The sequence below is a fragment of the Acanthisitta chloris genome, unplaced genomic scaffold (genome assembly GCF_000695815.1).
Source record: "Acanthisitta chloris isolate BGI_N310 unplaced genomic scaffold, ASM69581v1 scaffold4137, whole genome shotgun sequence".
NCBI classification, from domain to species: domain Eukaryota; kingdom Metazoa; phylum Chordata; class Aves; order Passeriformes; family Acanthisittidae; genus Acanthisitta; species Acanthisitta chloris.
The window spans coordinates 47,665-59,845 of record NW_008683035.1 but is presented as its reverse complement, the minus strand read 5'-3'; the positions used below and the strand labels follow the sequence as shown (position 1 = coordinate 59,845).

At 53.7% G+C, this 12,181-nt stretch overlaps 1 protein-coding gene across 1 annotated transcript in view; it reads left to right on the top strand.

Annotated features, from left to right (window-relative positions):
• The first annotated feature begins 361 nt into the window (after positions 1–361).
• COL6A1 (collagen, type VI, alpha 1) overlaps positions 362–12,181 on the top strand; it is a 22,092-nt gene continuing 10,272 nt past the window's right edge. Inside the window, 20 exon segments of the mRNA XM_009078743.1 lie at positions 362–470; positions 1,221–1,350; positions 3,051–3,251; positions 3,543–3,702; positions 3,867–3,989; positions 4,081–4,101; positions 4,285–4,305; positions 4,407–4,451; positions 4,773–4,826; positions 5,585–5,629; positions 5,734–5,760; positions 6,047–6,073; positions 6,172–6,216; positions 6,452–6,505; positions 7,090–7,152; positions 7,655–7,717; positions 7,892–7,945; positions 8,028–8,063; positions 8,229–8,291; positions 10,226–10,288. Of these exon segments, the coding sequence (XP_009076991.1) occupies positions 362–470; positions 1,221–1,350; positions 3,051–3,251; positions 3,543–3,702; positions 3,867–3,989; positions 4,081–4,101; positions 4,285–4,305; positions 4,407–4,451; positions 4,773–4,826; positions 5,585–5,629; positions 5,734–5,760; positions 6,047–6,073; positions 6,172–6,216; positions 6,452–6,505; positions 7,090–7,152; positions 7,655–7,717; positions 7,892–7,945; positions 8,028–8,063; positions 8,229–8,291; positions 10,226–10,288 (1,404 nt within the window).

The following is a 12,181-nucleotide window of genomic DNA, read 5'->3' as shown; positions in this document are numbered from 1 at the left end:
TTCTGGGCACTGGCTGTGCCAGGGCTCCCTGTATGAGGCTTGTGGAGATCCCAGGCACCGGTGGCCAGGCTGCCATCGCAGATACAGTGACATCTGTAGGAAGGGTAAGGAGAAATGCCTCATTCGTTTCTGACTCACAGCTGACAGCTCCTGATCCCTCCCTCCGTCCTCCGGCTGGAGAAGTCTCCTCCTCACCCTTACCCTCCTGCCTGCTCTTCCTCCCACGGAAACAGAAGGAAAAGTGGTAAAAAAGTATCTTCGGCAACTCCTGCCTCTGGACTGTGGCCTCTCTCGGCTGCTGGGTTCTCCTTCCCTGCTTTTTCCCTTGGATCCAGCTCGATGGTAATCTGAATCAAACAACATGAGGCTGCGACACTTTCTACTCACTTTGCTGCTCCCGGCCAGCTTCCTGGGGGGGGGCTCATGGGCTCAGCGCCCAGAAATCACCACCCAAGTCTCAAGCGCAGAAGGTAAGTCCAGGGATGTTTCCCAGGGTGGTTTTCCTTCCCAGGCTCAGCAGAGAAGTCTGACTGCCGTTTTTCCTCCTGGGCGGACGCCTCCACTGCTGGACACGCCACAGATTTGTCGGGACATTTGGGGGAAGAGTTGTGCTTGCTGAGGAGAATGCCGTAGGATTAGAAAGTATCTGCAAGAAGTACCCACTTTTCCTGGTTTTTGGCTCTTTTTCTTTGGCTCTGTCTGGTCAGGATTTACCAGGAGCGCTGGGATACAGGAAAGGGGAATAACAGCTGATAACCAGTTCAGCTTTCTGAACTACTTTGGGTTTGACCCTGGTTGTTAAAGGACATTGTAATTTTTGCTCTTCTCTGAAATGGCATTTTTGCCAGGATGTGACAGAAAATTGTTGGTTTTTCATTGCATTAATTGCTAAAATGTCTCGGGTTTATTTTTTCTAAAGGTCTGCTGCAGTTGCATGTTATTTTGGGTAATACGGAGCATTAGTCTTGCAAAAATATTCTTTGAATGGAAATGGGGAAGAAAGTATAGGAAGGTGTTAAATGCCACAAAGTGATGCTTTCTGAAAATGTGGTCTTGCTTACCCTCGATGCCAAGGGGGTTACAATGAGAAAGTATTCCACTTAGCCCAGCCCTTGGGAGCCTGTCAGCAGGGGAGCTGGGTGAGCAGTGCGGGGAGCTTGGGATAGGCAGGCAAGGCAGCAGGAACACCAGCTGATTCCTGCCTCTCCACTTCTTTCCAGACTGCCCTGTGGACCTGTTCTTCGTCCTGGACACCTCAGAGAGCGTTGCCCTGAGGGTGAAGCCCTTTGGGGACCTGGTTACCCAAGTGAAAGATTTCACCAACCGGTTCATTGATAAGCTGACCAGGAGGTACATCTCCCGGGGGTCTGTCCAGGCTGCTTTAGGACATGGAGCCTAGTTCCGGGTGGGATGCTGACGCCACTATACGTATCTGTCCACCGAGGGCGAGAAGGGAAGCAGGGATGCTGGGGAGGGGAATGGGAGCTTTTTCTCGCCCTCCCAGTCTGTAGGCCCGCCCCTCCCCCGTTTTTGCTCTGTCTGTTCCGAGAGCAGCAGCATGGCTTCAGCAGAGCTGCCTATACCCACCTCTGTGAAAGGAAAGAATTCCTGGAGCAGTAGACATGGCATTTCAACCCGCCTACCTTCAGCTGGCTGTGTGGTTATTCTGTAGTTCCAAAGCAATACTGATCCCTGTGCTCAGGCTGAGAACAACCTGGGTGCTTGGGTGGCAGCAGAGCACCTCTGGTGTTGAGCCCAGTGCTCATGGGTACCCTGTAGAGCAAACCCTCTCCTGCAACTGGTGTACCCCAGGACACCCAGCCCCTTATTCACCCCATTGCCTAGCCCTTTATCTGCTTCCTCCTTGCCCAACTTTGCAGCCACCAACCCAGGTCTGACCCTGGCTTTCACAGGGAGAGGCCACCCAGGACTGCCCAGGAGCACCAAAGCTCCCAGAGGGGGTGATACTGGGAAAGGCAGCAGGCAAAGGCCATGGCTCACCTACTGGCAGGAGACCCAGGGATGTACAGGAGCCCCATGAGTCCTGGAGGCATATGCATCCTGCTGAGCTTCTCAGAACAGCAGGAGATGTGTGCTTGTGCCCAGAGAGGCACCATGGGGATGTCCCAGTGCTGCACCAGCTGGAGGCCAATGACCTCATCTCAGGATATGTAGGAGGGGTTTATCAGCTCACCTGCCCATTGCCCTGTCAGGAGAGCTGCTTCACAAGGTTTTGAGTGCCCAGGAGCCTCATGCTTGGGAACAACCTGCCCCAGGCCTTCATCAACACAGCATCAGTGTCCCCTAAGCAAAGCTCTGGGCTCAGTCCAGAGGCAACTGGCAGCAGCAGGATGGAGGGAACAGCAGTGGACAAAGCTCAGATGGCTTTGGGAAAGGCCCTGTGGGGCAGACAGAACATGAGCTTGGGGAGGTAAGGGAGGTGTGCAGCACAATCATTTTGGGATTGACCCCTGCATCCTGAAAAAAAAAATCACATCCCTTTGGGATTGGGCCCTGTATCCTAAAAAGATCCTTTTTGGGGCCGTGGCCAATGCACAGGTAATGCCTCTATCCCAGGGAGTCACAGGTATTGGATGTGTTAGTGCACAGGACAGGGCTTCAACACACATGTTCATCCTTCACTGAGTCAGAATATCCTTCAGAGGAAGGCATCTTTCTCTGATTTTAACACATCTGGCAGTGGGAAAACTCACCACAGCCCCATGCACACCTGTCTGTCTGCCTCAGCATCTTTTGCTCAGCTCCAGCCACTGCAGCCTGACACCACTTCCAGAAGCCTCTCTTGCCAAGCTGTTTGATCCTTGCAGATGTTCCCCAGCTGCACCCCTTTGCCCTTCCACCTGCTGGACAAGCTGCCCAGGTCACATGCTGTGCTTTGCATGGGAAGCATGTTCCAGCATTGCTGGAGAGCAGGGAGCCCTGGCAAATCTCTGTTTGGCAGAGGATTTGCATTTTCCATGGTGGTGCAATTGGAGGTGGTGGTAGATGTGGACGAAGGTGCTGGAACACATCCTGGTGTGTCTGCACAGGTACTACCGCTGTGACCGCAACCTGGTGTGGAACGCTGGAGCACTGCACTACAGCGATGAGGTCGTGCTCATTAAGAGCCTCACCCCTATGCCCAGTGGCCAGAGTGAGCTGAAGAACCGCGTCTCGTCTGTGAACTACATCGGGAAGGGCACCTTCACTGACTGTGCCATAAAGAGGGGCATTGAGGAGCTGCTCATCGGGTAAGGCAACAGGGCCAGGGCAGGGGAGAGGGGAGGTGCTGGTGGCATGGCTGTGTTGGATGGAAGTTGGGAGCTTCTGGGTTGAAATATCCCTGTGTATCATGCAGAGATGTCCCCAGGGTGGGAAAAGAGGCTTGGAATGTGCACAGGGGTGGCAGGTTGCTAGATCTCCAGCCTTGCTGGGATGAGACAAGCCCTGGGGCACTGCCTGGGGTGAATGTCCTATGGTGCCCAAACTGCTTCTCCAGCTAAATCCTTGCAATGTTAAATCCTGTGTTTAAACTTTTTCAGTGGTTCCCATCACAAAGAGAATAAATACCTGATCGTAGTGACTGATGGGCACCCCTTGGAAGGTTACAAGGAGCCCTGTGGAGGCCTGGATGATGCTGCAAATGAAGCCAAACATTTGGGGATCAAAGTGTTCTCTGTCGCTATCTCCCCCAATCACCTGGTAGGGATGCTCCCTGCAGGGGTCCCAGGAGGGTGAAGGAGGCTCTGAGTGCCCCTTAGAACCTCACTCTGAAGGGACAGTGAGGGTCTCCAGGGTGACCTCTGGGGACGGACCCTGCACAGGTGCCCACAGGTCTCATTCTGCCCTCCCCACCCCAACCCTAGGACCAGCGGCTCAACATCATTGCCACAGACCATGCCTACCGCCGCAACTTCACTGCCACCAGCCTGAAGCCAACCCGGGAGCTCGATGTGGAGGAAACCATCAACACCATCATTGACATGATTGTGAGCACCACCCACCTCCTCCCCAACCCACCCCCTCCCTAGGCTCACCTGTCCCTCTCAAACCCCCTCTCTTTGCTTTCTTCTCTTGCAGAAACTTAACACGGAGCAATCGGTGAGTGTCCCCTTGTGCCTAAGCCTGTCCCCGGTGGGTTACCCACAGCCAAGGAGGGCTCAGTGGCACAGCCCTGCCCTGCAGGCACCCCCTGCTGGCCTGGGAAACCCCCCCAAGCAGGGTGCAGCTTGGCCCTGGTGCTACCAACTCCTCTAATACTGTGTTCTCCTTCCCTCTGGGCAGTGCTGCTCCTTTGAGTGCCAGGTTAGTAAGGCTTTTGAGAGTCCTGTCCCCTTCCCTCACATGCATGTGGTCCCAGTCTGTGCCTTGGTGGCTATGGTCTAACCCACACCTCCCTCCTGCAGCCTCCTCGAGGACCTCCCGGACCTCCTGGTGACCCAGGCAATGAGGTAAGGGACTGGTTGTGGCTGTGCTATGGGACCAAGGTGGTGGGATGGGATCAGTGGGGATGCTCAGAGGCCTAGAATCATTTGCGTAGAATCATTAAGACTGGGAAAGACCTCTACAATCACCTGTGGGGCCTGGGTCCTTGGCATCTGCCCCATGCGGAGGTGGATGAAGACTCACACCATGCTACCATGCAGCCACCATTCTCTGCTTCCCATGTCCATGGAGCATTGCTGCTCCCATCCTCTCTGCTCTCCTTTAAACAGGTCATTGTTCTACTCCTGGGGATGATGAACTAACTGTATTTCTGTCCTGTACTGCAGGGAGAAAGAGGCAAGCCCGGACTTCCTGGCCAGAAAGGAGAGGCTGGAGACCCAGTAAGTAAAGAACCAACCCTGGTGACTTTGCACAGGGGCTATTTTTGGCTGCTTCTGGCCAGACCTCTCGGGTGCAGCACCACCAGCATCACCTGTTTCCATGGGGTAGTCATGGTGGGCAGTAGGGTGGCTCCTCCTCTTGCTACAAGGCTTGCTTGTTCCTCACCTAAAATAGCTGCTCCTCCTGGAGGACACATCTCTGACTCATGTATGCCAGCCCAGGGGTGGACTCTGGGCTCCCTCCTGCGTCCTGTGACACAACAAGCACAGCAGTGTTACAGGGAAACCTTTGGTAAATAATAACCTAAGAGCATGAGGAAACTATTTCCCTCCTCCTCCCTTTTTTCTTTTTTTCACTAGGTACATTTATTTTTGGGAGGTGCATTTCTCCCACACACAAGTGTGCAGTTTACCCATCTCGCATATTCCCAGTTTGGAAATCCATGCCATGCATTTTTCCTTCCGTAGGGTTTTCTGCCCTTCCCATTCATCCCAAAAGATGTGTCCCCAAGTGCCCAGTTTCCCTCACCTGTAGAAAGGGCAGGAGATGGCGGAGGTGAAGGCAGGGCCCCTCTGCTCTCCGTGCTGATTCTGTGCTAACCAACTGGACAAATGAGGAGCAGATTTATAGGAGAGCCTCCTGTGGGAGGGTATGGTGGCTGGACCTGAGCCCCACATCAAAAGTCTGGGGGGACACTGTCCCATTGTGATAGTGATGACAGTATCTTTCTTCATAACACCATGTTTCTGTCCTTTAGGGCAGACCAGGGGACATGGGACCTGTTGGCTACCAAGGAATGAAGGTATGTGGGGCTGCAGGGTTACAGCCATGGTTCCTCGACAGGCCACAGGCTTTGTGCTGCGGGTGTTCTCATTTTCCCATTTTGCTCTCTCCTTTCTACTCTAGGGTGACAAAGGAAGCCGAGGAGAAAAGGTGAGGACAGCAGGAACGTGGGGAGGACATCCCTGTGTCCCCCTGCTTGGTTATCCCAGACTGCCCCTGCAGCTGCATGGTATTGGGGTTCGCTATGTACCCATGCATCCATCCCTCCTGCTGGCACTGCTTAAGCCAGGAGTGGGAATCCGATAGGATCTAGCAGTGTGCAGGGTCATGGTGAATGCCTTCACCCTTGGACTGAGCTGATGTGGGGGCTGCAGTCTGATCTGGGGATGGATCTACTCTGTATGGGAGTCTCACATCTCTATCTTTTCCTTTGCAGGGCTCAAGAGGAGCCAAAGGAGCCAAGGTCAGCCTCTGCTTTTGCACAATTTATTCCCTCTGGTTGATGCCTGGGGGAATAAGGGTCTTTGAAAATCACTTAATGGTCCTTATTCTCTGTTCCAGGGTGAGAAGGGCAGGCGTGGAATCGATGGCATCGATGGCATGAAGGTAAATCTCCACTCCACGGCAATTTTCTTGGTCTGAGGGCCTGGACTTTGCCCTTCCAAAACCATTGTGGGGTCTGAGAATAAAGCCCATGGGCCAGTGGAGGTCCCTCCATGCAGGGCCATCCAGCTGCCAACCAGGGACAGGACTGGGATGTCCCTTCCAGGGCTCTGGGATGATGGATGGGGTCTTCCCATGGGTGCCACTCATGGAGGCTCTTGCTTTGTCTGTCTGACAGGGTGAAGCTGGATACCCCGGGTTACCTGGCTGCAAAGGCTCACCTGGATTTGATGTACGTACCCCACGGGTGCTTCTTGCATGCAAATGAACAGGTCTGCCTTGATGGTGTGTGGAAATAGGGAGGCCCCCAAGATGGGGAGCTGTGGGAGGGAGTTGCTTGGCAATATGAAGTGCTCATCCCAGGCATGACACCTCTGGACTGTTCCCAGGGCAGTCTGACCTTGCCCTTGCCTGGAAGCTGTGCCTTGTTGCAAGGGGGACAGAGCTGCTTAGGACACTGCTCTGGAAATATTATTCTGACATTGCACTTCTCCAGTTTCCCTGCTTGTTTCTGTGCCCCCAAGATGACACATCCATGGTGGCACCAGTGCCACTGTGATCCAGCCATACCAGCCAAACAACTACCTTTTCTGCCATTTTCCTCTGAGCTTCAGAAGCATTTCAGCAGTGTGTGCTCAGCTTTGCTTGCATGGCTTCATGGTGCAAGAGTCCCTGCAACACTTCTGTACATGTCTCTCCTGTCCATCCCAATGGGGAGCCATAGGCCAGGCTGCTGGGATGCTTAGTCCATGCCCAGTTTCCTACAGAGAGTGCCACCAGCTTGGGTTTCAGTGATGCTGCCTTTAATTTCACCAGGGAGTTCAAGGCCCACCTGGACCAAAGGGAGATCCTGGTGCTTATGGACCCAAGGGGGGAAAGGTGAGTCACTCTGCCCAACCTCATGCAGAAGGAGGGATGCTGGGACCCCTCTTCTGCAAGAGGGAGAGGTGGCAATTCCTTGCACCACTTGGGGCAAGCCTATCACAGAATAGGAATGATTTGGGTTGGAAGGGACCTTAAAGCTCATCTCATCCCACCCCCGGCCATGGGCAGGGACACGTTCCACTAGGCCAGGTTTCTCCAAGCCCCATCCAACCTGGCCTCTATGTTAGAGGATGCCCATCCTCATCTACAGTCTGCCCAAGGTTAGTGGGTGCCCACAAGTCTGGCAAGAGCACCCCTGAGGTACTGGTGGGCTCCTGTGAAAAGGTGGCTCGCACTGGGAGTGGAGTGAGGGAATGTGCTGGGTATGGGGAGAGACCTCAGCCATGAAAGAGGCTTGGCATGCACTGAGGCTCCTCACAGCCTCTGTGCTATGGGAACCAAAATCCACCACTGGGTTCTGGATGCAGTCTTGATGGTACCTTGTGTCCTTGTGAAGGGCGAGCCTGGTGATGATGGAAAACCTGGCCGGCAGGGAATTCCTGGCAGCCCTGGAGAGAAGGTGAGTGAAGAAACTCCTGTGTGTGAGCATTCTCTGTCCTCTGTGAGCAGGAGAAGGTCCCTCGCTCCAGCCTGGGCTTTGAAGCAGAGCTTGCCCAAGGCTCTGCAAATGTGTAGGGCTTTGCTCCAGACCCATCTGACTTCTCATTTGCACCCCTGTGCCTTGCTCACACAGGGCACATCTGGAAACCGAGGTGAGCCTGGACCAGCAGGAGAGACAGGTGATGAGGTGAGTCCTCTACATGTGTTGCCTGCTGTGCTTGCTTGCTGGCCATTCCCACAGCCTGACCACCCCACTTGTTTCTCCGCAGGGTGCTCCAGGTGAAGATGGTCCTTCTGGAGAGCGGGTAAGTGAGGGCACCTCTGCCAGGCACCCCACCAGGGCATGTCCAGGGGCTGGTACCCTCCAGAAGAGGAGGAGGGCTGGGAATGAGCCCACTCAGAGGTGGACAATGAGGCAGGGCTTTGCTCCTGCTGAGAACTGATTTTGTGATCCCACCATCTCATTTCAGGGCAGCAATGGAGAAAGAGGACCCCCGGGCTCGCCAGGTGACCGCGGGCAGAGAGGAGAGCCGGTAATTGCAGCTTCAAGGCAGCTTTCAGCATCTGCTTGCAAACAGGGTGATGCTTGGAAGCCAGGGACTGAAAATAGGTGCCCAGTGGCTAAGTCCACCAGCCTGCGGGCCAGCAGGCAAACTCAGTGCCTTTACCCACCAGCTCCAGAGAGACCTCCCATTGTCCCCCAGCAATAGCCCCTTTATGCTGGCAGCTAATCATCAAACCACCAAAATCCAGAGGACAGCATGCCCTGCAAGCCAAGAGCAGGTGGAGAGTAGCCAGTTCCTTCCCCACAGCTCAAAAACTGGAAAACTAGTTGATGGAAAGGAAAGAGTCAAGGTGTCCTCCTCTGGGTGCTCAGGGGCTGCATAGGGTACTGGTGGCCCAGCAGGGCAGCATAGGTGGGTGCAGAAGGAAAGGGGAACACTCTTCCCTCCCCTTTTGGGTGGGAGTCACTAGGAAAGTATTCTTCCTTCCTGCCAGGGATGAGTCAGCAAGCCTGAGTGTGGGAGAGAAAGGCAGGAGCCCTCAGCAGGCCAGGACAAACATGTGGCAAGCGATAGACGTGCCACACGTGCCAGGCAGGGACGAGGGGTGCTGATGTGCAGGGTGGGGGTGCCAGGGAATCCCACAGCAGCATCCAGTATCCCCACTGCTGGTTGACCTTCATCACACCACTCTCCCCCTGTCCTGCAGCAGGGACAGCCAGGACCTACCACCAGTTTGGAGGCTGGGCAGGGGTCTGCCTTGGGAAGGGTCTGCTCTGGCAGGGGCTTCTGGCAGCCTCCCCCTTTCTGTTCACCACTGGGGGAAGCATCAGCGCTGCTGCGCAGGGTGTGCAGGGCAGATGTGCACAGGAGATGAATGCACGCCAGTGTCCTGGAGTTAAATTGTTCAACAGACGATGGGCTGCTTCCTTCCAAGTTTGAGTCCAAGCACGAGGCTGTGTAACCCTGCCAGAAACGTCTCAGGGCCCTTTGGAAGTTGTGTTTTGTATTTGCTGTTTGGATTATGCATCTGGAAGCTTCTAGGTTGCAAGCAAGAACTTAAGGTCACCAAACTTTCAACTGCTTCCCTCAAAGTTCCCTCTGCCCTGTGTCCCTAACTTTCTCGCTCCTAGCCATTGGGTCTGGATGGGGAAGATGTTGCAGAGCCAGCTTGGATTTGCCAGACATGCTGCCCTGTTGGGATGCAGCTCTGCTGGACTGGTGGAAGGCTGTTGAGTGAAAGTGACACAGAGCCATGCCCAGTTCTTGGGTATTTCCTTCTATTGCAACTCTTGGGGTGCAAAACCACGCAGACTCAGTTTTTCCAGGCCCTCCTTGGCTGTCAGTTCTCTGCAAACAGCCCTAATTCAAATCAGGGTACTGAGTGTTAGAAAAGGAGAGGGGAGAGGTGAAGGTGCCCCTCTTCATCTGGTGGGTCATTCCCTTGGAAATCCCGTTAGCTCCACAGGACAGCAGGCTGGAGGAAGAGGTTGGAGGAAGAGTATGTGGAATAAGGATGCTGCTTTCCTGGAGGCTGTGCTGTTCTCCATGCAGACTGCCCAGGGCAGGAGCTGCTCTAAAAGAGTAGTCTGGGCTGGTTTGGGTCCAGGGCCAGGTCTGTGTAGTTGCAGAAGCCTTGCAAGATGGATCTCTCTGGGTACTTGCTTTTCTGGCACAAAATAGGCTGAAATATGTCACCTAGAGGCAAGCACTCCCATCCTTCAGAAGGTGTTCCTCTCAGGGCTATCTTCTTGGATTTGAGATGGCCATGAACCCTGTCTTTATCTCCATACATCTCTGATAGTTTCCTACTCAACCCCAATGTCTGACTCAAAACCCTTCCTGTTTGCATTTCCATTCAAGTTTTTGTTCTTCCCTGCGAAGGGACCAGCTTGCACACAGGTCCCTTTGCATCCTACACCTGTCCCTCTTTTTGTTTCTCATGCCTCTCTGTGTGTTTTCAGGGAGAGCCTGGACCACCTGGTGACCAAGGGCGGGAAGGACCCCTCGGACCACCTGGTGACCCGGTAAGATATTGGATTAACCTTCTGGATCCCAGGTGGAAGTAGTTGGGACAGGAGGGAGAGTGAGGTAAGGGGGTTACCTGGTGCCACCGCATCCTGGGGCAAGTTCTCAGCATCTTCCAGACCAGGAAGCAAAGCTGGTGAGGAGGAGCAGGGTTTTCTACAAGGAACGAAGATATGAACAGGGCTAAAAAAGAGGGAGACTTGGCTGCTGGACTGCGGACAGAGCAACCTCCACACCATTTCCCAATCCCATGGAAACAGATGTCAACACATCTGACAGAATTGGAAACTGGCAAGTGCAAGTTGCAGCAATGCACAAAGTATTCAGGCCTGAGGCCAGAAACTGCTCGCCTCAGTAAGGGGAGTCAATGACACATCTTGTGTCAGTGAGGATATTCTGATGTGGCCCCAATGGTGTCCCTGACACCCTTGGCATCTGCAGAGATAGCCTGTCCCAAAGCCAGCGTTCCTCATGTCTGCTTGCTCTGTGGTCTCATTGTCCTTTTGTGCCTCAAGGAACAGATCTCAGACCCCATGGGCCTTCTGGAGAGCAGAATTGGCTACCTCAAGCCTGAGGAAGGCTTCTGTCCCCTGCACAGTTAAAGGCTCTTTCTTCCCAAAGCCGTACCCAGGTGATAATTTTGGGTCTGGAGGTTTTGCTGGGTCAATCTTCCATGGTGATAGCACTGATTGCAATGGCCCCAGCAGCGTCTTTGCACCTGAGGAAGCATGCTTTGACATCACTTTTGGACGGGGCTCTATGGGACAGCTCCCCTTCTACCATACCATCAGAGTTTTGATGGAACGCAAGATATAGGGATGTATTAAGCTGAACGTTCCCACACTGGTGGAGCAGGACTTCCATGAGGGGTGAAGCATGGAGACCAGAGTGCAGACAAAGATGAGACAGCTTTCAAATTCCTTTATGGCTGGTCAAGTGTTGAAGAGCCCTTGAAGGGGATCTGGAGTGCAGGACAGCCATGAAGGGGTGGCTGTTGCATTCACAGTATTCCCAGCATGGGTGACTCCCAAACCATTCAGACCTGAATCATGCCTCAGCCTGGGGAGAGGACACGCTTGTGCCAGGGTTGTGCTTGCCTAGAGTTGGGCTTCCCTCATGCTAGTGAAGAGAACCAAATCCACACAGGAGTATTGTCCAGATGTCTTATGGTTCAGATCCGGTAGCAGAGCTGAGCTTCTGCCACAACCAAAGAGCACCTAGTAGCATTCAGCTTGTTGGACACTGCCAAGGGGTCATTTTGGGAGGTAGCCCTGGTAGGAAGGCAGCTCTTCGGGTGTGTACTTTAACAGACCAATGATGCAGGCTTATGTTTGCAAGAGAGGAAGGACTGGAGTTGCTCCCCGTGTGGTAAAGGCTCATTCCAGGTTGAAGGCAGGAGAAAGACCATGCAGGAGACAGAAATTTGATGCAAGCATGGTGGGGAGCCAGGCTGGGATAGATCCTGCTTCCAGCCAGCCTTTATTGTTGAAGGGGAAGAGGAGAAAGAGCAGTGTCCCTGCTGTCACTGAGCTTGTGGGACACCAGTTTTCCCTCCCCACTGCTGAACTTGAGCCTAACTCCTGTCAGAGAAGGAAGCATTAGAAAAGCAGCACCCATGCTTCCCCAGACCAGAGAGTTGCCCAGCACCTCCACCACTCCAGGGAGATTTCAAATGCAGTTGCAAAGCAAAGATGATTTTCCATAAGCTGAGGAAGAATGCTTTTGTTTGGCTGTATTAAAAATAAATGCGTAATTAGGCTTGGGTAAGAGTAGGACTTTGGCAACCACAAGTATTTTTCAAGCCGTGTTATCTGCAAGCTCTGGAACTGGGAACGTATTTCTCTTGGCAAGGGGAAAGCGCTATCATGTGACTCCCTTTCATCCTCATTGTA